This window comes from Salvelinus fontinalis, chromosome 23 (assembly GCF_029448725.1).
Source record: "Salvelinus fontinalis isolate EN_2023a chromosome 23, ASM2944872v1, whole genome shotgun sequence".
Taxonomy (NCBI): domain Eukaryota; kingdom Metazoa; phylum Chordata; class Actinopteri; order Salmoniformes; family Salmonidae; genus Salvelinus; species Salvelinus fontinalis.
The window spans coordinates 13859493-13885541 of NC_074687.1; the positions used below are offsets into that span (position 1 = coordinate 13859493).

The following is a 26049-nucleotide window of genomic DNA, read 5'->3' on the forward strand; positions in this document are numbered from 1 at the left end:
GAATAACCCGCACCGGGCTATGCACACGTACAGGAGACACCGTGCGCTCTACTGCGTAACACGGTGTCTGCCCGTACTCTCGCTCTCCACGGTAATTACAGGGAGTAGGCGCAGGTTTCCTACCTGACTTCGCCACTCTCCCTTTAAGCCCCCCCCAAAGAATTTTTTTGGGTTTTCCCACAGGCTTCCTACCGCTTCGTCGTGCTGCCTCCATTCGCCGGTATCCCTCCTCGCACTGCGCCAGAGAATCCCAGGCGGGCTCCGGCACTCTCCCTGGGTTGATCGCCCACCTGTCGATCTCCTCCCACGTAGTGTAGCCCAGATCCTTTGTAGGTTCCTTTTCCTGCCTCCGAGCTAGCTCCTCATATCGCCGCCTCTCTGCTTTCGCTGCCTCCAGCTCAGCTTTGGGGCGGTTATATTCTCCTGGTACCTCCCGGTCTAAAATTTCCTCCCATGTCCATGAATCCTTGTATTGCTCCTGTTGCTTTGTTTTCCGCTGCTTGGTCCGATGGTGGGTAATTCTGTCAGAGCTGTCGCTTTCCTCATCCTCGGAAGAGGTGAGGAGAGAAGGATCTTCAGACCAATATGCGGAGTCAGGGAAATATGCCATCTTTTTATTTAATACGAAAACTGATGACACGAAAACAAACACTTTAACAAACTACAAAATAAGAAAACGACGTACACGCAACCTGAACATAAACTTACATGGACAAACGTAAACTCACGAACAGGAACGGACATCGAAACATACGAACAGCCAAACAGCTCCAAAAGTGAATACATCGAACACAACGAAGACATCACAGGAGACAATCACCCACAAACAAACAGTGAGAATGCCCTACCTAAATATGACTCTTGATTAGAGGAAAATGCAAACCACCTGCCTCTAATCAAGAGCCATACCAGGCAAACCGAAACCAACATAGAAACAGATAACATAGACTGCCCACCCAAAACACATGCCCTGACCATAAACACATAAAAACTAACATAAATAGGTCAGGACTGTTACAATATCAACTAAGTGTGTTTTTTTAAATGTTTTATTCTCAGTCATGTGTGTATTGCTGTACTCAAATGGCTGAGCAAACTCTATGGGCCGGTTTCCCGATTTAAGTCTGGACTAATACATTGGATATTCTCCGTTGTCCAGGACTAAGCTGAATCTGTGTCCAGGAAAACTGACCCTGAATGTATTTTCAAATACAATTCTCCCTTTTCTCCAGACGCTCCATGTTCTGAGATGCAGGGTATGCTCTCCGGTCTGCTGCCCGACTCCCAGATCACAGCGTCCTCCATGAGGGACATCCACGGCTCCATGGGGACAGCCAGGCTGGTCGCCAGCCGGTCGGGATGGTTCCCCAGCCCAACACAGCCTCTGGCCGGGGAGGAGTGGCTCCAGGTAGACAACGTGACCTTTTTCACACTGGCCAAGAAAAACTTGTTTGTCTGTGTCTCAAAAAAAAGAAGCCTATTTCATAAATAATGCACTTCTTCTTTCGAGGCTACAGGTGAGGTTTTTAAATCATGTTTGAAAACTTCATATCATATCAAATAAAATTATATTTTTTGTATTTGTATTTGTCACCTGCGCCGAAATGCTTTACTTACAAGCCCCTTAAATCAACAATACAGTTTTAAGAAAAATACGTGTTAAGTAAAAAATAGATAAGTAAAAAATAAGAAATTAAAGTAACAAGTAATTAAAGAGCAGCAGTAAAATAACAATAGTGAGACTATATACAGGGGATACCGGTACAGAGTCAATGTGGAGGCTATATACAGGGGTTTACGGTACAGAGTCAATGTGGAGGCTATATACAGGGTGTTACGGTACAGAGTCAATGTGGAGGCTATATACAGGGTGTTACGGTACAGAGTCAATGTGGAGGCTATATACAGGGTGTTACGGTACAGAGTCAATGTGGAGGCTATATACAGGGGGTTACCGGTACAGAGTCAATGTGGAGGCTATATACAGGGTGTACCGGTACAGAGTCAATGTGGAGGCTATATACAGAGGGTACCGGTTAATCTTTTGAGTTCAGCCTTTAATTTGATTGTTATTTCAGACATCCTTGTATTGCCTTCTGTCTGTTTATCTCTGTCACTGTAAAGTGTGTTGAGATTTTAAACCACTTGCACCTTTGATACCGTCGATGGGATTTGTTTTGATCTAGGTGGACTTGGGGGTCCCCAAGACGGTACGCGGCGTCATCACCCAGGGAGTGAGGACAGTAGAGGGGAGTACCTCAGCTGAGAACAGGGCCTTCGTCAGGAAGTACCGCGTGTCTCACAGCCTGACGGGCAAGGACTGGACGTTTATACTGGACAGCAAGACCAACCATCCTAAGGTATGGGTGGCTAGCACACGACACACACACACCACACACACACACACACACACACACACACACACACACACACACGACACACACACACACACACACACGACACACACACACACACACACACACACACACACACACACACACACACACACACACACACACACACACACAAACAAATACACACACACACACACACCACACACACACACACACACACACACACACACACACACACACACACACACACACACACACACACACACACACACACAAACAAATACACACACACACACACACCACACACACACACACACACACACACACACACACACACACACACACACACACACACATACACACACACACACACACACACACACACACACACACACACACACAAACAAATACACACACACACACACACACACACCACACACACACACACACACACACACACACACACACACACACAACACACATACAATTTTCTCATTTATGGGTATTTTTCCTTTACATCCAAATAGTACACTATTCCCTATTTAGTGCACTAGTTTTGACTACTTTTCAATAGAAGTGCACTGTATAGTGAATAATGTAGTATTTGGGAGTCCCCCCAGGGAGTCAGCCATCAGATTCAGAGACAAGCCTCCCTCATCCTCCTGCGTCCTTCAGTTTGGAAATAATTCCATTAGACTCTGATAACATTTCAGTTTCATCTTTTACACTTTGTGTGTTAATTAAAAATGTCTCTGTTCTGCCACCAACTCCACTCCAGGCAGTTTAGAGAAATTCACACACACACACACAACCACAGTCAGACACACACACAGATACACAGACACACACACCAACACAGACACACACACACACACACACACACACACAGACACACACACCCAGACACACAGACAGCCACACACACAGACAGCCACACACAGACACACACACACACACACACACACACACACACACACACACACACACACACACACACACACACACACACACACACACACACACACACACACACACGCACACACACACACACACACCCAGACACACTGCTCCTCCTAAGCTCTCTTGCTGTTAAACCTTCTCATTAGCTAGGTTTCCATACAGTTGGCGACAGATTTTCATTAAGTATTCTATATATATTATATTATATTATATAGTATTCTATACGCATTTACCCACCGCTGGTGTGTTTTCATCAAACTGACTTATTGTGGATAAAACACGTGATGACATAGAGCACGTGATGACAATGCGAACGTGATGACATAGGGCACGTGATGACATAGAGCATGTGATGACATAGAGCACGTGATGACATAGGGCACGTGATGACATAGAGCATGTGATGACATAGAGCACGTGATGACATAGGGCACGTGATGACATAGGGCACGTGATGACATAGGGCACGTGATGACATAGGGCACGTGATGACATAGAGCACGTGATGACATAGAACATGTGATGACATAGAGCACGTGATGACATAGGGCACGTGATGACATAGGGCACATGATGACATAGGTCACGTGATGACATAGGGCACGTGATGACATAGGGCACGTGATGACATAGGGCACAAGATGACATAGGGCACGTGATGACATAGGGAACACAAAATCTCTAGTGATGTCACTGTTGAACAATACGATTACTATGGAGAATAATACTATGGAGAATATTACTATGGAGAATAATACTATGGAGAATACTACTATGGAGAATAATACTATGGAGAATAATACTATGGAGAATACTACTATGGAGAACACTACTATGGAGAATAATACTATGGAGAATACTACTATGGAGAATAATACTATGGAGAATACTACTATGGAGAATACTACTATGGAGAATACTACTATGGAGAATAATACTATGGAGAATACTACTATGGGGAATAATACTATGGAGAATAATACTATGGAGAATACTACTATGGAGAATATTACTATGGAGAATACTACTATGGGGAATAATACTATGGAGAATATTACTATGGAGAATACTACTATGGGGAATAATACTATGGAGAATAATACTATGGAGAATACTACTATGGAGAAGAGCGACAATATTTGTCTTTGTCAATCGGCATGTGTATCCTAATAAACTGCATGGTTTCCTGAGTCGTAGTGGGAGGACCAGACACCAGATCATCACGTGACTTTGATATCATTGTGTATTACATCAATATTTGCGCATAAAACGTGTTTCCAATAGATATTACCGACACAAAAATATCCCACCATGTCGAACGAACAAATTATTTATCTGGATTTATAAAATTGTCCTGTTTCTATCACAGGTGTCGTGAGTTTCTTTTATACGGTATGACTTTACTGTCGAAGGAAACGTGGTCAGTGTCTCTGCTACAGATTTATACATCTCTGTTCTCAGTGTCCCTGGTACAGATTTATACATCTCTCTTCTCAGTGTCCCTGCTACAGATTTATACATCTCTCTTCTCAGTGTCTCTGCTACAGATTTATACATCTCTCTTCTCAGTGTCCCTGGTACAGATTTATACATCTCTCTTCTCAGTGTCCCTGGTACAGATTTATACATCTCTCTTCTCTTCTCAGTGTCTCTGCTACAGATTTATACATCTCTCTTCTCAGTGTCCCTGCTACAGATTTATACATCTCTCTTCTCAGTGTCTCTGCTACAGATTTATACATCTCTCTTCTCAGTGTCTCTGCTACAGATTTATACATCTCTCTTCTCAGTGTCCCTGGTACAGATTTATACATCTCTGTTCTCAGTGTCTCTGCTACAGATTTATACATCTCTCTTCTCAGTGTCTCTGCTACAGATGTATAACATCTCTCTTCTCTTCTCAGTGTCTCTGCTACAGATGTATAACATCTCTGTTCTCAGTGTCTCTGCTACAGATGTATAACATCTCTCTTCTCTTCTCATTGTCTCTGCTACAGATGTATAACATCTCTGTTCTCAGTGTCTCTGCTACAGATGTATAACATCTCTCTTCTCTTCTCATTGTCTCTGCTACAGATGTATAACATCTCTGTTCTCAGTGTCTCTGCTACAGATTTATACATCTCTCTTCTCAGTGTCTCTGCTACAGATGTATAACATCTCTCTTCTCTTCTCAGTGTCTCTGCTACAGATGTATAACATCTCTGTTCTCAGTGTCTCTGCTACAGATGTATAACATCTCTCTTCTCTTCTCATTGTCTCTGCTACAGATGTATAACATCTCTGTTCTCAGTGTCTCTGCTACAGATGTATAACATCTCTCTTCTCTTCTCATTGTCTCTGCTACAGATGTATAACATCTCTGTTCTCAGTGTCTCTGCTACAGATGTATAACATCTCTGTTCTCAGTGTCTCTGCTACAGATGTATAACATCTCTGTTCTCAGTGTCTCTGCTACAGATGTATAACATCTCTGTTCTCAGTGTCTCTGCTACAGATGTATAACATCTCTGTTCTCAGTGTCTCTGCTACAGATGTATAACATCTCTGTTCTCAGTGTCTCTGCTACAGATGTATAACATCTCTGTTCTCAGTGTCTCTGCTACAGATGTATAACATCTCTGTTCTCAGTGTCTCTGCTACAGATGTATAACATCTCTGTTCTCAGTGTCTCTGCTACAGATGTATAACATCTCTGTTCTCAGTGTCTCTGCTACAGATGTATAACATCTCTGTTCTCAGTGTCTCTGCTACAGATGTATAACATCTCTGTTCTCAGTGTCTCTGCTACAGATGTATAACATCTCTGTTCTCAGTGTCTCTGCTACAGATGTATAACATCTCTCTTCTCTTCTCAGTGTCTCTGCTACAGATGTATAACATCTCTGTTCTCAGTGTCTCTGCTACAGATGTATAACATCTCTCTTCTCTTCTCATTGTCTCTGCTACAGATGTATAACATCTCTGTTCTCAGTGTCTCTGCTACAGATGTATAACATCTCTGTTCTCAGTGTCTCTGCTACAGATGTATAACATCTCTGTTCTCAGTGTCTCTGCTACAGATGTATAACATCTCTGTTCTCAGTGTCTCTGCTACAGATGTATAACATCTCTGTTCTCAGTGTCTCTGCTACAGATGTATAACATCTCTGTTCTCAGTGTCTCTGCTACAGATGTATAACATCTCTGTTCTCAGTGTCTCTGCTACAGATGTATAACATCTCTCTTCTCTTCTCATTGTCTCTGCTACAGATCTTCGAGGGCAACACACACTACGACACGCCAGAGATCCGTCGGTTTGAGGAGATACCGGCTCAGTTCATCAGGATCTACCCAGAGAGGTGGTCTCCTGCTGGGATAGGGATGAGGCTGGAGGTCCTGGGATGTGAACTGCCGGGTAAGGAGATGTTCCCGCCATCTCTCCACGCACACATGACATCACTACTATGCAATGCTTGGTCATCGGTCTACCATCGGTGCAAACCAAAAGTTGTGCCAAAATTACTTTAAGATAACATTACATTAGGATAACACTACTGGAAGATAACACTACTGAATGATTACACATGACTCGTATAGGTAGTTGATTGATATCTGTTTCCTACTATAGACAGTGGGCTGACTAGTGATTGATATCTGTTTCCTACTATAGACAGTGGGCTGACTAGTGATTGATAACCACTCTGTTTCCTACTATAGACAGTGGGCTGACTAGTGATTGGTATCTGTTTCCTACTATAGACAGTGGGCTGACTAGTGATTGATATCTGTTTCCTACTATAGACAGTGGGCTGACTAGTGATTGATATATGTTTCCTACTATAGACAGTGGGCTGACTAGTGATTGATATCTGTTTCCTACTATAGACAGTGGGCTGACTAGTGATTGATATCTGTTTCCTACTATAGACAGTGGGCTGACTAGTGATTGACATCTGTTTCCTACTATAGACAGTGGGTTGACTAGTGATTGATAACCACTCTGTTTCCTACTATAGACAGTGGGCTGACTAGTGATTGATATCTGTTTCCTACTATAGACAGTGGGCTGACTAGTGATTGATAACCACTCTGTTTCCTACTATAGACAGTGGGCTGACTAGTGATTGATATCTGTTTCCTACTATAGACAGTGGGCTGACTAGTGATTGATATCTGTTTCCTACTATAGACAGTGGGCTGACTAGTGATTGATATCTGTTTCCTACTATAGACAGTGGGCTGACTAGTGATTGATAACTGTTTCCTACTATAGACAGTGGGCTGACTAGTGATTGATATCTGTTTCCTACTATAGACAGTGGGCTGACTAGTGATTGATATCTGTTTCCTACTATAGACAGTGGGCTGACTAGTGATTGATAACTGTTTCCTACTATAGACAGTGGGCTGACTAGTGATTGATATCTGTTTCCTACTATAGACAGTGGGCTGACTAGTGATTGATATCTGTTTCCTACTATAGACAGTGGGCTGACTAGTGATTGATATCTGTTTCCTACTATAGACAGTGGGCTGACTAGTGATTGATAACCACTCTGTTTCCTACTATAGACAGTGGGCTGACTAGTGATTGATATCTGTTTCCTACTATAGACAGTGGGCTGACTAGTGATTGATATCTGTTTCCTACTATAGACAGTGGGCTGACTAGTGATTGATATCTGTTTCCTACTATAGACAGTGGGCTGACTAGTGATTGATATCTGTTTCCTACTATAGACAGTGGGCTGACTAGTGATTGATATCTGTTTCCTACTATAGACAGTGGGCTGACTAGTGATTGATATCTGTTTCCTACTATAGACAGTGGGCTGACTAGTGATTGGTATCTGTTTCCTACTATAGACAGTGGGCTGACTAGTGATTGATATCTGTTTTCTACTGTAGACAGTGGGCTGACTAGTGATTGATATCTGTTTTCTACTATAGACAGTGGGCTGACTAGTGATTGGTATCTGTTTCCTACTATAGACAGTGGGCTGACTAGTGATTGATATCTGTTTCCTACTATAGACAGTGGGCTGACTAGTGACTGATATCTGTTTCCTACTATAGAAAGTAGGATGACTAGTGATTGATAACCACTCTGTTTCCTACTATAGACAATGGGCTGACTAGTGATTGATATCTGTTTCCTACTATAGACAGTGGGCTGACTAGTGATTTATATCTGTTTCCTACTATAGACAGTGGGCTGACTAGTGATTGATATATGTTTCCTACTATAGACAGTGGGCTGACTAGTGATTGATAACTGTTTCCTACTATAGACAGTGGGCTGACTAGTGATTGATAACTGTTTCCTACTATAGACAGTGGGCTGACTAGTGATTGGTATCTGTTTCCTACTATAGACAGTGGGCTGACTAGTGATTGATATCTGTTTCCTACTATAGACAGTGGGCTGACTAGTGATTGATAACCACTCTGTTTCCTACTATAGACAGTGGGCTGACTAATGATTGATATCTGTTTCCTACTATAGACAGTGGGCTGACTAGTGATTGATATCTGTTTCCTACTATAGACAGTGGGCTGACTAGTGATTGATATCTGTTTCCTACTATAGACAGTGGGCTGACTAGTGATTGGTATCTGTTTCCTACTATAGACAGTGGGCTGACTAGTGATTGATATATGTTTCCTACTATAGACAGTGGGCTGACTAGTGATTGATAACTGTTTCCTACTATAGACAGTGGGCTGACTAGTGATTGATATCTGTTTCCTACTATAGACAGTGGGCTGACTATTGATTGATATCTGTTTCCTACTATAGACAGTGGGCTGACTAGTGATTGATGTTTGTTTCCTACTATAGACAGTGGGCTGACTAGTGATTGATATCTGTTTCCTACTATAGACAGTGGGCTGACTAGTGATTGATATCTGTTTCCTACTATAGACAGTGGGCTGACTAGTGATTGATATCTGTTTCCTACTATAGACAGTGGGCTGACTAGTGATTGATAACTGTTTCCTACTATAGACAGTGGGCTGACTAGTGATTGATATCTGTTTCCTACTATAGACAGTGGGCTGACTAGTGATTGATATCTGTTTCCTACTATAGACAGTGGGCTGACTAGTGATTGATAACTGTTTCCTACTATAGACAGTGGGCTGACTAGTGATTGATATCTGTTTCCTACTATAGACAGTGGGCTGACTAGTGATTGATATCTGTTTCCTACTATAGACAGTGGGCTGACTAGTGATTGATATCTGTTTCCTACTATAGACAGTGGGCTGACTAGTGATTGATATCTGTTTCCTACTATAGACAGTGGGCTGACTAGTGATTGATATCTGTTTCCTACTATAGACAGTGGGCTGACTAGTGATTGATATCTGTTTCCTACTATAGACAGTGGGCTGACTAGTGATTGATAACCACTCTGTTTCCTACTATAGACAGTGGGCTGACTAATGATTGATATCTGTTTCCTACTATAGACAGTGGGCTGACTAGTGATTGATATCTGTTTCCTACTATAGACAGTGGGCTGACTAGTGATTGATATCTGTTTCCTACTATAGACAGTGGGCTGACTAGTGATTGGTATCTGTTTCCTACTATAGACAGTGGGCTGACTAGTGATTGATATATGTTTCCTACTATAGACAGTGGGCTGACTAGTGATTGATAACTGTTTCCTACTATAGACAGTGGGCTGACTAGTGATTGATATCTGTTTCCTACTATAGACAGTGGGCTGACTATTGATTGATATCTGTTTCCTACTATAGACAGTGGGCTGACTAGTGATTGATGTTTGTTTCCTACTATAGACAGTGGGCTGACTAGTGATTGATATCTGTTTCCTACTATAGACAGTGGGCTGACTAGTGATTGATATCTGTTTCCTACTATAGACAGTGGGCTGACTAGTGATTGATATCTGTTTCCTACTATAGACAGTGGGCTGACTAGTGATTGATAACTGTTTCCTACTATAGACAGTGGGCTGACTAGTGATTGATATCTGTTTCCTACTATAGACAGTGGGCTGACTAGTGATTGATATCTGTTTCCTACTATAGACAGTGGGCTGACTAGTGATTGATAACTGTTTCCTACTATAGACAGTGGGCTGACTAGTGATTGATATCTGTTTCCTACTATAGACAGTGGGCTGACTAGTGATTGATATCTGTTTCCTACTATAGACAGTGGGCTGACTAGTGATTGATATCTGTTTCCTACTATAGACAGTGGGCTGACTAGTGATTGATATCTGTTTCCTACTATAGACAGTGGGCTGACTAGTGATTGATATCTGTTTCCTACTATAGACAGTGGGCTGACTAGTGATTGATATCTGTTTCCTACTATAGACAGTGGGCTGACTAGTGATTGATATCCTCTCTGTTTCCTACTATAGACAGTGGGCTGACTAGTGATTGATAACCACTCTGTTTCCTACTATAGACAGTGGGCTGACTAGTGATTGATATCTGTTTCCTACTATAGACAGTGGGCTGACTAGTGATTGACATCTGCTTCCTACTATAGACAGTGGGCTGACTAGTGATTGATATCTGTTTCCTACTATAGACAGTGGGCTGACTAGTGATTGTTATCTGTTTCCTACTATAGACAGTGGGCTGACTAGTGATTGGTATCTGTTTCCTACTATAGACAGTGGGCTGACTAGTGATTGATATCTGTTTCCTACTATAGACAGTGGGCTGACTAGTGAATGATAACCACTCTGTTTCCTACTATAGACAGTGGGCTGACTAGTGATTGATAACTGTTTCCTACTATAGACAGTGGGCCGACTAGTGATTGATATCTGTTTCCTACTATAGACAGTGGGCTGACTAGTGATTGATAACCACTCTGTTTCCTACTATAGACAGTGGGCTGACTAGTGATTGATAACTGTTTCCTACTATAGACAGTGGGCTGACTAGTGATTGATATCTGTTTCCTACTATAGACAGTGGGCTGACTAGTGATTGATATCTGTTTCCTACAATAGACAGTGGGCCGACTAGTGATTGATATCTGTTTCCTACTATAGACAGTGGGCTGACTAGTGATTGATATCTGTTTCCTACTATAGACAGTGGGCTGACTAGTGATTGATAACCACTCTGTTTCCTACTATAGACAGTGGGCTGACTAGTGATTGATATCTGTTTCCTACTATAGACAGTGGGCTGACTAGTGATTGATATCTGTTTCCTACTATAGACAGTGGGCTGACTAGTGATTGGTATCTGTTTCCTACTATAGACAGTGGGCTGACTAGTGATTGATAACCACTCTGTTTCCTACTATAGACAGTGGGCTGACTGGTGATTGATAACTGTTTCCTACTATAGACAGTGGGCCGACTAGTGATTGATATCTGTTTCCTACTATAGACAGTGGGCTGACTAGTGATTGATAACCACTCTGTTTCCTACTATAGACAGTGGGCTGACTAGTGATTGATAACTGTTTCCTACTATAGACAGTGGGCTGACTAGTGATTGATAACCACTCTGTTTCCTACTATAGACAGTGGGCTGACTAGTGATTGATATCTGTTTCCTACTATAGACAGTGGGCTGACTAGTGATTGATAACCACTCTGTTTCCTACTATAGACAGTGGGCTGACTAGTGATTGATAACTGTTTCCTACTATAGACAGTGGGCCGACTAGTGATTGATATCTGTTTCCTACTATAGACAGTGGGTTGACTAGTGATTGATATCTGTTTCCTACTATAGACAGTGGGCTGACTAGTGATTGATATCTGTTTCCTACTATAGACAGTGGGCTGACTAGTGATTGATATCTGTTTCCTACTATGGACAGTGGGCTGACTAGTGATTGATATCTGTTTCCTACTATAGACAGTGGGCTGACTAGTGATTGATATCGTTTTCCTACTATAGACAGTGGGCTGATTAGTGATTGATATCTGTTTCCTACTATAGACAGTGGGCTGACTAGTGATTGATATCTGTTTCCTACTATAGACAGTGGGCTGACTAGTGATTGATATCTGTTTCCTACTATAGACAGTGGGCTGACTAGTGATTGATATCTGTTTCCTACTATAGACAGTGGGCTGACTAGTGATTGATATCTGTTTCCTACTATAGGTATATTAGTCAATTTGTCTATTAGTCTATTAGTATTTTAGTATATTAGTATATTAGTCTATGAAGTCTATTAGTATATTAGTATATTAGTATATTAGTCTATTAGTATATTAGTATATTAGTCTATTTGTCTATTTGTCTATTAGTATATTAGTATATTAGTCTATTAGTCTATTAGTCTATTAGTCTATTAGTATATTAGTCTATTAGTATATTAGTCTATTAGTATATTAGTCTATTTGTCTATTAGTCTATTAGTATATTAGTCTATTAGTATATGAAGTCTATTAGTCTATTAGTCTATTAGTCTATTAGTCTATTAGTATATTAGTATATTAGTATATGAAGTCTATTAGTATATTAGTATATTAGTATATTAGTCTATTTGTCTATTTGTCTATTAGTCTATTAGTCTATTAGTATATTAGTATATTAGTATATGAAGTCTATTAGTATATTAGTATATTAGTATATTAGTCTATTTGTCTATTAGTCTATTAGTCTATTAGTATATTAGTCTATTAGTATATTAGTATATTAGTATATTAGTATATTAGTCTATTTGTCTATTAGTCTATTAGTCTATTAGTATATTAGTCTATTAGTATATTAGTATATGAAGTCTATTAGTCTATTAGTATATTAGTATATTAGTATATTAGTCTATTAGTATATTAGTATATTAGTATAAGAAGTCTATTAGTATATTAGTCTATTAGTATATTAGTCTATTAGTCTATTAGTATATTAGTCTATTAGTCTATTAGTCTATTAGTCTATTAGTCTATTAGTATATTAGTCTATTAGTCTATTAGTATATTAGTCTATTAGTATATTAGTATATGAAGTCTATTAGTCTATTAGTATATTAGTATATTAGTCTATTAGTCTATTAGTATATTAGTATATTAGTATATGAAGTCTATTAGTCTATTAGTATATTAGTATATTAGTATATTAGTCTATTAGTATATTAGTATATTAGTATATTAGTATATGAAGTCTATTAGTATATTAGTCTATTAGTCTATTAGTCTATTAGTGTATTAGTGTATTAGTATATTAGTATATTAGTGTATTAGTATATTAGTATATTAGTCTATTAGTCTATTAGTCTATTAGTCTATTAGTATATTAGTATATTAGTCTATTAGTATATTAGTCTATTAGTATATAAGTCTATTAGTATATTAGTATATTAGTATATTAGTCTATTAGTCTATTAGTATATTAGTATATTAGTATATTTGTATATTTGTATATTTGTATATTAGTATATTAGTATATTAGTATATTTGTATATTAGTATATTAGTATATTAGTATATTTGTATATTAGTATATTAGTATATTTGTATATTAGCATATTAGTATATTAGTCTATTAGTCTATTAGTCTATTTGTATATTAGTATATTAGTATATTAGTCTATTAGTCTATTAGTATATTTGTATATTTGTATATTAGTCTATTAGTCTATTAGTCTATTAGCATATTAGTCTATTAGTCTATTAGTCTATTAGTCTATTAATCTATTAGTATATTAGTATATTAGTCTATTAGTCTATTAGTCTATTAGTCTATTAGTCTATTAGTCTATTAGTCTATTAATCTATTAGTATATTAGTATATTAGTCTATTAGTCTATTAGTCTATTAGTATATTAGTCTATTAGTATATTAGTCTATTAGCATATTAGTATATTAGTATATTAGTATATTAGTCTATTAGCATATTAGTATATTCGTATATTAGCATATTAGTTTATTAGTCTATTAGCATATTGGTATATTAGTCTATTAGCATATTAGTATGTTAGTATATTAGCATATTAGCTTATTAGTCTATTAGTCTATTAGTATATTAGTCTATTAGCATATTAGTATATTCGTCTATTAGCATATTAGCTTATTAGTCTATTAGCATATTAGTATATTAGTCTATTAGCGTATTAGTATATTAGCATATTAGCTTATTAGTCTATTAGTCTATTAGTATATTAGTCTATTAGCATATTAGTATATTAGTATATTAGTATATTAGTCTATTAGCATATTAGTATATTAGTATATTAGTATATTAGTATATTTGCCTTTGAAGTTGGAGCTCATGGACTGGTATTTCCATCAATAAATACAAACATTATTTTTTTAATGGATCATTTTTGGGGAACAATTTGATGGCGGTAATTGTATTTATCGTCCAAAAGCCAGGATTTACCGGCTAATGGAGTCCCTGCTCTGAACGTAATTTGCGAACTGAGTGAGCACCGATTTTACCTTTTACGAATCGCCTGAAAAATATCTGCAGTCAGACGTCTACAGCGGGTGGTCCCTAAAAACTCAGCGCTCTGAATGATCGGCAGATGAACGCTAGATTGACATTCGGTGTGAGGTGTGCAAGCCTTCAGGCTCGTCTATGTGTGTGTGAGTGAGTGAGTGAGTGAGTGAGTGAGTGAGTGAGTGAGTGAGTGAGTGAGTGAGTGAGTGAGTGAGTGAGTGAGTGAGTGAGTGAGTGAGTGAGTGAGCGAGTGAGCGAGTGAGTGAGTGAGTGAGTGAGTGAGTGAGGACATGATATGTCACGTACCTTGAAGACGAGGACAGGATATGAAAAGTACCTTGAAGACGAGGACAGGATATGACACGTACTAGGTCCCTGTGGACATGACCATCTTTCTAGACAGGAAGAGGCTGGTGGCTGCTGGTGACAAGCTGTCTACATCACTTTGTGTCACAGAGCTAGCGGGCCCTGGGATGACCAGAGAAGTGGGCAGGGAGGGCTGCGGTCTGCCTACGAAAAGGTACCTGCCTGTGGGGTTGTGGGCTGGCCACGTCCCCCTGTCCCTGCTTCTGGGAGGGCGGTAGATCCCGATGTGGGGCCAGAGGCATGCGGTGACGTGGGAGAGAGGGAGAGAGGGGGCAGGGAGTCTGTCTTGTCCTGTCTTCTCTAAGAAATAGCTGTCCTTGTTATAGAAAGGGGAGACAGACGCAGTGATGGGGAGAGAGGGGAAGACATCTGTCCTCCCTAACAGCCCTCCTTGTTCCTGTAGACCCTGATGTGTCAGAGCGGGACAGAGGCAAGTGGTGACAGGGAGAGAGGTGGGAGAGAGGTGGGAGATAGGTGGGAGAGAGGTGGGAGATAGGTGGGAGAGAAGGAGATTAAAGGAGAGAGGTGGTGGAGAGGGAGAAAAGGGAGAGAGGTGGGAGAGAGGGAGGAGAGGGAAAAAAAGGAGAGAGGTGGTGGAGAGGGAGAAAAGGGAGAGAGGTGGGAGAGAGGGGGGAGAGAGGGGGAAAGGGGAGAGAGGTGGGAGAAAAGGGAGAGAGGTGGGAGAGAGGTGGGAGAAAAGAGAGAGAGAGAGAGGTGGGAGAGAGCGGGAAAAGGGAGAGAGGTTTGAGAAAAGGGAGAGAGGTTTGAGAAAAGGGAGACAGGTGGGAGAGAGGTGGTACTAGGGATGGGGGTGTGACCAGGCACTAGGGATGGAGGTGTGACCAGGTACTAGGGATGGAGGTGTGACCAGGTACTAGGGATGGAGGTGTGACCAGGTACTAGGGATGGAGGTGTGACCAGGTACTAGGGATGGAGGTGTGACTAGGTACTAGGGATGGAGATGTGACCAGGTACTAGGGATGGAGGTGTGACCAGGTACTAGGGATGGAGGTGTGACCAGGTACTAGGGATGGAGGTGTGACCAGGTACTAGGGATGGTGGTGTAACCAGGTACTAGGGATGGAGGTGTGACCAGGTACTAGGGATGGAGGTGTGACCAGGTACTAGGGATGGAGGTGTGACCAGGTACTAGGGATGGAGGTGTGACCAGGTACTAGGGATGGAGGTGTGACCAGGTACTAGGGACGGAGGTGTGACCAGGTACTAGGGACGGAGGTGTGACCAGGTACTAGGGACGGAGGTGTGACCAGGTACTAGGGATGGAGGTGTAACCAGGTACTAGGGATGGAGGTGTGACCAGGCACTAGGGATGGAGGTGTGACCAGGTACTAGGGATGGAGGTGTGACCAGGTACTAGGGATGGAGGTGTGACCAGGCACTAGGGATGGAGGTGTGACCAGGTACTAGGGATGGAGGTGTGACCAGGTACTAGGGATGGAGGTGTGACCAGGTACTAGGGATGTAGGTGTGACCAGGCACTAGGGATGGAGGTGTGACCAGGTACTAGGGATGTGTGTTTTGTCCTATGTTTATATTTTATAAATTTTTATTTATTTTTTATCCCAGCCCCCGTCCCCCAGGAAGCGTTTTGCCTTTTGGTAGCCCGTCATTGTAAATAATAATTTGTTCTGAACTGACTGAAAAAAAGGTTAAATAAATAACATCAAATAAAAGCTGGTTGAGAGAATGCCAAGAGTGTGCAAAGCTTTCATCAAGGCAAAGGGCGGCTACTTTGAAGAATCTCAAATCTCAAATATAATTAGATTTGTTGAACACTTTTTTGGTTACTACATGACTCCATATGTGTTATTTCATAGTTTTGATGTCTTCACTATTATTCTACCATGTAGAAAATAGTAAAAATAAAGAAAATCCCTGGAATGAGTAGGTACTGTGGGCACTGGGCAGAGTGGGCACTGGGCAGAGTGGGCACTTGGCAGAGTGGGCACTGGGGGCACTGGGCGGAGTGGGCACTGGGCGGAGTGGGCACTGGATGGAGTGGGCACTGGATGGAGTGGGCACTGGGCAGAGTGGGCACTGGGCAGAGTGGGCACTGGGCGGAGTGGGCACTGGATGGAGTGGGCACTAGGCAGAGTGGGCACTGGGCAGAGTGGGCACTGGGCAGAGTGGTAGAGATAGAGAGGGGTTGGGAGGACAGGAGAGAGAAAAGCACACTGATGAAGACAGATGGATAGAGAGACAGGAGTGTGAGAGGAGATAAGAGAATTGGAGAGGAGAGAATAGGAGAGGCGAGAAGAGATTAGGAGAGTGGTCTGTGTGGTGGTCTGTCTGGTGGTCTGGTGGTCTGGTGGTCTGTTGGTCTGTGTGGTGGTCTGTCTGGTGGTCTGGTGGTCTGTGTGGTGGTCTGTCTGGTGGTCTGGTGGTCTGGTGGTCTGTCTGGTGGTCTGTTGGTCTGTGTGGTGGTCTGTCTGGTGGTCTGGTGGTCTGTCTGGTGGTCTGGTGGTCTGTCTGGTCGTCTGTCTGGTGGTCTGTTGGTCTGGTGGTCTGTCTGGTGGTCTGTTGGTCTGGTGGTCTGTTGGTCTGGTGGTCTGTCTGGTGGTCTGCCTGGTGGTCTGTCTGGTGGTCTGTCTGGTCGTCTGTCTGGTGGTCTGTTGGTCTGGTGGTCTGTTGGTCTGGTGGTCTGTCTGGTGGTCTGTCTGGTGGTCTGTCTGGTCGTCTGTTGGTCTGGTGGTCTGGTGGTCTGGTGGTCTGGTGGTCTGTCTGGTGGTCTGTCTGGTCGTCTGTTGGTCCGGTGGTCTGGTGGTCTGGTGGTCTGGTGGTCTGTCTGGTGGTCTGTCTGGTCGTCTGTTGGTCTGGTGGTCTGGTGGTCTGTCTGGTGGTCTGTCTGGTGGTCTGGTGGTCTGTCTGGTGGTCTGTCTGGTGGTCTGGTGGTCTGGTGGTCTGTCTGGTGGTCTGTCTGGTGGTCTGTCTGGTGGTCTGGTGGTCTGTCTGGTGGTCTGGTGGTCTGTCTGGTCGTCTGTCCGGTGGTCTGTCCGGTGGTCTGTCTGTCTGGTGGTCTGTCTGTCTGGTGGTCTGTCCGGTGGTCTGTCTGTCTGGTGGTCTGTCTGGTGGTCTGTCTGGTGGTCTGTTGGTCTGGTGGTCTGTCTGGTGGTCTGTCTGTCTGGTGGTCTGTTGGTCTGTCTGGTGGTCTGTCTGTCTGGTGGTCTGTTGGTCTGGTGGTCTGTCTGGTGGTCTGTTGGTCTGTCTGGTGGTCTGTCTGTCTGGTGGTCTGTCTGTCTGGTGGTCTGTCTGTCTGGTAGTCTGTCTGGTGGTCTGTCTGTCTGGTAGTCTGTCTGGTGGTCTGTCTGTCTGGTGGTCTGTCTGTCTGGTGGTCTGGTGGTCTGTCTGTTGGTCTGTCTGTCTGGTGGTCTGTCTGGTGGTCTGTCTGTCTGGTGGTCTGTCTGGTGGTCTGTCTGGTGGTCTGTCTGGTGGTCTGTCTGGTGGTCTGTCTGTCTGGTGGTCTGTCTGGTGGTCTGGTGGTCTGTCTGGTGGTCTGGTGGTCTGTCTGGTCGTCTGTCCGGTGGTCTGTCCGGTGGTCTGTCTGTCTGGTGGTCTGTCTGTCTGGTGGTCTGTCCGGTGGTCTGTCTGTCTGGTGGTCTGTCTGGTGGTCTGTTGGTCTGGTGGTCTGTCTGGTGGTCTGTCTGTCTGGTGGTCTGTTGGTCTGTCTGGTGGTCTGTCTGTCTGGTGGTCTGTTGGTCTGGTGGTCTGTCTGGTGGTCTGTTGGTCTGTCTGGTGGTCTGTCTGTCTGGTGGTCTGTCTGTCTGGTGGTCTGTCTGTCTGGTAGTCTGTCTGGTGGTCTGTCTGTCTGGTAGTCTGTCTGGTGGTCTGTCTGTCTGGTGGTCTGTCTGTCTGGTGGTCTGGTGGTCTGTCTGTTGGTCTGTCTGTCTGGTGGTCTGTCTGGTGGTCTGTCTGTCTGGTGGTCTGTCTGGTGGTCTGTCTGGTGGTCTGGTGGTCTGTCTGGTGGTCTGTCTGTCTGGTGGTCTGTCTGGTGGAGAGACCCTGGGGGTTCCAGGGTTCTAGAGTTGGAGTGTTCTGATGTTCTGATATTCCAGGGTTCTAGAGTTGGAGTGTTCTGATGTTCTGATATTCCAGGGTTCTAGAGTTGGAGTGTTCTGATGTTCTGATATTCCAGGGTTCTAGAGTTGGAGTGTTCTGATGTTCTGATATTCCAGGGTTCTAGAGTTGTGTTCTGATGTTCTGATATTCCAGGTTCTAGAGCTCTGATATTCCGGTGTGTGTTCTGATGTTCTGATATTCCAGGTTCTAGAGCTCTGATATTCCGGTGTGTGTTCCGATATTTTGGTCTCCCTGGCTCTCTGTGTGAAGCAGCTAGCTAGCTAACAGTCATTCCTTATCACTGATTACTTTCACATGTGAGAGACCAACGCTCTGTTCCAACTCCAGCTTCTGGCCGTCAGGGGATTGGTGAGCTGGGCCCAGGGATACGACCCTCCCTTCCTCCTTCTGCTCCCCCGTTAGGAATGAGAGCTCTGGCTGCCTGAGAGCTGAGAATGTAATCATGCCTGTCCCTTCTTGTCTCTGCCAAGACTCCTGACTCCTGGCTCCTCTCCTCACCTCCTATCTTCCAGCACCCGGGAACCATTAAACACAGGAAGTGGCACATTTCCAGGTAGAAGCCATTACAGCATCAGGACGAAAGTGAGCACGGCTATTACTGTTCCGTCATCGGCCTGGGTCTCCTGCACCGCTGTCTTGTGTACATCACTGGCTGGCTCTCTCAGCCACCCAGGCCAAGGACTATTCTACTATCTAGTGAGGGTTGAGGATGAGCTGAAGGATTTATCCAGCCTTTCTACTGCTCTCGTCTGGCTGTCTTTAAAGTGAGACGCGCGGTAGTGCTTAGTGTTGGGTGCAGCTTCACGCACAGTGTCAGCTGTTGCCAAGATTCAGCCCAGATCAGAGTCAGCTACAGCCCAGATTAGATTAGAGTCAGATTCAGCCCAGATCAGAGTCAGCTACAGCCCAGATTAGATTAGAGTCAGATTCAGCCCAGATTAGAGTCAGCTACAGCCCAGATCAGAGTCAGATTCAGCCCAGATCAGAGTCAGCTACAGCCCAGATTCAGCCCAGATCAGAGTCAGCTACAGCCCAGATTCAGCCCAGATCAGAGTCAGATACATCCCAGATCAGAGTCAGCTACAGCCCAGATCAGAGTCAGATTCAGCCCAGATCAGAGTCAGCTATAGCCCAGATCAGAGTCAGATTCAGCCCAGATCAGAGTTAGCTACAGCCCATATTCAGCCCAGATCAGAGTCAGCTACAGCCCAGATCAGAGTCAGATTCAGCCCAGATCAGAGTTAGCTACAGCCCATATTCAGCCCAGATCAGAGTCAGCTACAGCCCAGATTAGAGTCAGATACAGCCCAGATTAGAGTCAGATACAGCCCAGATTAGAGTCAGCTACAGCCCAGATTAGAGTCAGATACAGCCCAGATTAGAGTCAGCTACAGCCCAGATTAGAGTCAGCTACAGCCCAGATTAGATTAGAGTCAGCTACAGCCCAGATTAGAGTCAGCTACAGCCCAGATTAGAGTCAGCTACAGCACAGATTAGAGTCAGCTACAGCCCAGATTAGAGTCAGATACATCCCAGATTAGAGTCGGCTACAGCCCAGATTAGAGTCAGCTACAGCCCAGATTAGATCAGAGTCAGATACAGCCCAGATTAGATCAGAGTCAGATACAGCCCAGATTAGAGTCAGCTACAGCCCAGATTAGAGTCAGCTACAGCCCAGATTAGATCAGAGTCAGATACAGCCCAGATTAGAGTCAGCTACAGCCCAGATCAGAGTCAGAGTCAGCTACAGCCCAGATTAGATCAGAGTCAGATACAGCCCAGATTAGAGTCAGCTACAGCCCAGATCAGAGTCAGCTACAACCCAGATTAGATTAGGGTCAGCTACAGCCCAGATTAGAGTAGCTATACAAGACCCTCCTCCCCTGGCTAGTTAACATAGCTATACAAGCCCCTCCTCCCCTGGCTAGTTAACATAACTATACAAGCCCCTCCTCCCCTGGCTAGTTAACATAACTATACAAGCCCCTCCTCCCCTGGCTAGTTAACATAGCTATACAAGCCCCTCCTCCCCTGGCTAGTTAACATAACTATACAAGCCCCTCCTCCCCTGGCTAGTTAACATAGCTATACAAGCCCCTCCTCCCCTGGCTAGTTAACATAGCTATACAAGCCCCTCCTCCCCTGGCTAGTTAACATAACTATACAAGCCCCTCCTCCCCTGGCTAGTTAACATAGCTATACAAGCCCCTCCTCCCCTGGCTAGTTAACATAGCTATACAAGCCCCTCCTCCCCTGGCTAGTTAACATAGCTATACAAGCCCCTCCTCCCCTGGCTAGTTAACATAGCTATACAAGCCCCTCCTCCCCTGGCTAGTTAACATAGCTATACAAGCCCCTCCTCCCCTGGCTAGTTAACATAGCTGTACAAGCCCCTCCTCCCCTGGCTAGTTAACATAACTATACAAGCCCCTCCTCCCCTGGCTAGTTAACATAGCTATACAAGCCCCTCCTCCCCTGGCTAGTTAACATAGCTATACAAGCCCCTCCTCCCCTGGCTAGTTAACATAACTATACAAGCCCCTCCTCCCCTGGCTAGTTAACATAACTATACAAGCCCCTCCTCCCCTGGCTAGTTAACATAGCTATACAAGCCCCTCCTCCCCTGGCTAGTTAACATAACTATACAAGCCCCTCCTCCCCTGGCTAGTTAACATAGCTATACAAGCCCCTCCTCCCCTGGCTAGTTAACATAGCTATACAAGCCCCTCCTCCCCTGGCTAGTTAACATAACTATACAAGCCCCTCCTCCCCTGGCTAGTTAACATAGCTATACAAGCCCCTCCTCCCCTGGCTAGTTAACATAGCTATACAAGCCCCTCCTCCCCTGGCTAGTTAACATAGCTATACAAGCCCCTCCTCCCCTGGCTAGTTAACATAGCTATACAAGCCCCTCCTCCCCTGGCTAGTTAACATAGCTATACAAGCCCCTCCTCCCCTGGCTAGTTAACATAGCTATACAAGCCCCTCCTCCCCTGGCTAGTTAACATAGCTATACAAGCCCCTCCTCCCCTGGCTAGTTAACATAGCTATACAAGCCCCTCCTCCCCTGGCTAGTTAACATAGCTATACAAGCCCCTCCTCCCCTGGCTAGTTAACATAGCTATACAAGCCCCTCCTCCCCTGGCTAGTTAACATAGCTATACAAGCCCCTCCTCCCCTGGCTAGTTAACATAGCTATACAAGCCCCTCCTCCCCTGGCTAGTTAACATAGCTGTACAAGCCCCTCCTCCCCTGGCTAGTTAACATAGCTGTACAAGCCCCTCCTCCCCTGGCTAGTTAACATAGCTATACAAGCCCCTCCTCCCCTGGCTAGTTAACATAGCTATACAAGCCCTTCCTCCCCTGGCTAGTTAACATAGCTATACAAGCCCCTCCTCCCCTGGCTAGTTAACATAGCTATACAAGCCCCTCCTCCCCTGGCTAGTTAACATAGCTATACAAGCCCCTCCTCCCCTGGCTAGTTAACATAGCTATACAAGCCCCTCCTCCCTTGGCTAGTTAACATAGCTATACAAGCCCCTCCTCCCCTGGCTAGTTAAGAGATTGAGACAGAGAGAGAGACAGAGAGAGAGACAGAGAGAGAGAGGGAGAGAGGGAGAGAGGGTGAGAGAGAGGGTGAGAGACAGAGAGACAGAGAGAGAGAGAGAGAGAGAGAGAGAGAGAGAGACAGGTCTGTGAAGGTGAAGCTTGTCTCTTTTCTCTCCTTTTCTCTCCTTTTCTCTCCAACCCGCTCATTGCTGTCAAGCCCCAATGTCACATAAAGGTCTCAACCTCACAGCAATAACACAGTGACAGTACCTGACCTTTATGTAATGGGTCCTGACAGAGAGATGATGGCTGGGCTGTCTGTCCTCAGTTATTATTTAGTCTGGGAAGACAGTAGGGAGAGAGGAGGGAGAGAGACAGGAGAGAAGAGAGAGGAGGGCGACAGGAGAGAGACTAGATAGAAGAGGGAGAGAGGAGAGAGAAGAGGGAGACAAGAGAGAGGTAGAGAGAAGAGAAACAGGAGAGAGAAGGGAGAGAGAGAAAGGAGAGAGGAGGAAAGACAGGAGAAAAGAGTTAAAGAGGAGAGGGGAGGGAGAGAGAAGAGTGAGAGAGGAGGGAGAGAGGAGGGAGGAGGGAGAGAGAAGAGAGGAGGAAGACAGGAGAAAAGATAGAAAGAGGAGAGAGGAGAGAGAAGAGGGAGACAAGAGAGAGGTAGAGAGAAGAGAAACAGGAGAGAGAAGGGAGAGAGAGAAAGGAGAGAGGAGGAAAGACAGGAGAAAAGAGTTAAAGAGGAGAGGGGAGGGAGAGAGAAGAGTGAGAGAGGAGGGAGAGAGGAGGGAGGAGGGAGAGAGAAGAGAGGAGGAAGACAGGAGAAAAGATTGAAAGAGGAGAGAGGAGAGAGAAGAGGGAGAGAGGAAGGAGATAGGAGAGACAGGTTAGGGAAACAGGAGACAGAGGAGGAAGAGAGGAGGGAGACAGGAGAGAGGAGACAGGAGAGAGAGACGAGGGAGAGAGGAAAGAGAGGAGGGAGAGAGGAGGGAAGAGGTAGAGAGGAGGGAGACGGGAGAGAGGGAGAGAGGAGGGAAGAGGGAGAGAGGAAGAAAGAGGGAGAGAGGAGGGAGATGGGAGAGAGGAGGGAAGAGGTAGAGAGGAGGGAGACAGGAGAGAGGGAGAGAGGAGGGAAGAGGGAGAGAGGAGGGAGACAGGAGAGAGGAGGGAGATGGGAGAGATGAGGGAAGAGGGAGAGAGGAGGGAGACGGGAGAGAGGGAGAGAGGAGGGAAGAGGGAGAGAGGAGGGAGACGGGAGAGAGGGAGAGAGGAGGGAAGAGGGAGAGAGGAGGGAGACGGGAGAGAGGAAGGAAGAGGTAGAGAGGAGGGAGACGGGAGAGAGGGAGAGAGGAGGGAAGAGGGAGAGAGGAGGGAGACAGGAGAGAGGAGGGAGATGGGAGAGATGAGGGAAGAGGGAGAGAGGAGGGAAGAGGGAGAGAGGAGGGAGACAGGAGAGAGGGAGAGAGGAGGGAAGAGGGAGAGAGGAGGGAGAGAGGAAGGAAGAGGTAGAGAGGAGGGAAGAGGGAGAGAGCAGGGAGAGAGGAAGGAAGAGGTAGAGAGGAGGGAAGAGGGAGAGAGGAGGGAAGAGGGAGAGAGGAGGGAAGAGGGAGAGAGGAGGGGAGATGGGAAGAGGTAGAGAGGAGGGAAGAGGGAGAGAGGAGGGAAGAGGGAGAGAGGAGGGGAGATGGGAGAGAGGAGGGGAGATGGGAAGAGGTAGAGAGGAGGGAAGAGGGAGAAATGAGGGAAGAGGGAGAGAGGAGGGAGACAGGAGAGAGGAGGGAGGAGGGAGAGAGGAGGGAAGAGGGAGAGAGGAGGGGAGATGGGAAGAGGGAGAGAGGAGGGAAGAGGGAGAAATGAGGGAAGAGGGAGAGAGGAGGGAGACAGGAGAGAGGAGGGAGGAGGGAGAGAGGAGGGGAGATGGGAAGAGGGAGAGAGCAGGGAAGAGGGAGCGAGGAGGGAAGAGGGAGAGAGGAGGGGAGAGGGAGAGAGGAGGGAAGAGGGAGAGAGGAGGGGAGATGGGAAGAGGTAGAGAGGAGGGAAGAGGGAGAGAGGAGGGAAGAGGGAGAGAGGAGGGGAGATGGGAAGAGGTAGAGAGGAGGGAAGAGGGAGAAATGAGGGAAGAGGGAGAGAGGAGGGAGATGGGAGAGAGGAGGGAGGAGGGAGAGAGGAGGGAGAGAGGAGGGAGATGGGAGAGATGAGGGAAGAGGGAGAGAGGAGGGGAGATGGGAGAAATGAGGGAAGAGGGAGAGAGGAGGGAAGAGGGAAGAGGGAGAGAGCAGGGAGAGAGGAGGAAAGAGGGAAGAGGGAGAGAGGAGGGAAGAGGGAGAGAGGAGGGAGGAGGGAGAGAGGAGGGAGGAGGGAGATGGGAGAGAGGAGGGAAGAGGGAGAGAGGAGGGAGACAGGAGAGAGGAGGGAGGAGGGAGATGGGAGAGAGGAGGGAAGAGGGAGAGAGGAGGGAAGAGGGAGCGAGGAGGGAAGAGGGAGAGAGGAGGGAGACAGGAGAGAGGAGGGAGGAGGGAGATGGGAGAGAGGAGGGAAGAGGGAGAGAGGAGGGAAGAGGGAGAGAGGGAGAGAGGAGGGAAGAGGGAGAGAGGAGGGAGACGGGAGAGAGGGAGAGAGGAGGGAGATGGGAGAGATGAGGGAAGAGGGAGAGAGGAGGGGAGATGGGAGAGAGGAAGGAAGAGGTAGAGAGGAGGGAGATGGGAGAAATGAGGGAAGAGGGAGAGAGGAGGGAGAGGGAGAGAGGAGGGAAGAGGGAGAGAGGGAGAGAGGAGGGAAGAGGGAGAGAGGAGGGAGACGGGAGAGAGGAGGGAGATGGGAGAGAGGAGGGAGAGAGGGAGAGAGGAGGGAAGAGGGAGAGAGGAGGGAGAGAGGGAGAGAGGAGGGAAGAGGTAGAGAGGAGGGAGACAGGAGAGAGGAGGAAAGAGGGAGAGAGGAGGAAGAGGTAGAGAGGAGGGAGACGGGAGAGAGGAGGAAAGAGGGAGAGGGGAGAGAAGAGGGAGAGAGGAGGGAAGAGGGAGAGAGGAGGGAAGAGGGAGAGAGGAGGGAAGAGGGAGAGAGGAGGGAAGAGGGAGAGAGGAGGGAGACAGGAGAGAGGAGGGAAGAGGGAGAGAGGAGGGAGAGGAGGGAAGAGGTAGAGAGGAGGGAGAGAGGGAGAGAGGAGGAAAGAGGGAGAGAGGAGGGAGAGAGGGAGAGAGGAGGGAAGAGGTAGAGAGGAGGGAGACAGGAGAGAGGAGGAAAGAGGGAGAGAGGAGGAAGAGGTAGAGAGGAGGGAGACGGGAGAGAGGAGGAAAGAGGGAGAGGGGAGAGAAGAGGGAGAGAGGAGGGAA

The 26049-nt window shown here is 45.5% G+C and overlaps 1 protein-coding gene across 2 annotated transcripts in view; it reads left to right on the top strand.

Annotated features, from left to right (window-relative positions):
- Window positions 1-1089: 1089 nt before the first annotated feature.
- Window positions 1090-26049, top strand: part of LOC129820883 (neuropilin-2-like) — a 91928-nt gene continuing 66968 nt past the window's right edge. Inside the window, exons 1-3 of one of the 2 annotated variants that reach the window (XM_055877957.1) lie at window positions 1090-1408; window positions 2187-2360; window positions 6567-6711. In XM_055877957.1, the coding sequence (XP_055733932.1) occupies window positions 1250-1408; window positions 2187-2360; window positions 6567-6711 (478 nt within the window). In that variant the 5' untranslated portion in view covers window positions 1090-1249. The remainder of the gene's footprint in view (window positions 1409-2186; window positions 2361-6566; window positions 6712-26049) is intronic. The other variant, XM_055877958.1, reaches the window with a different exon arrangement.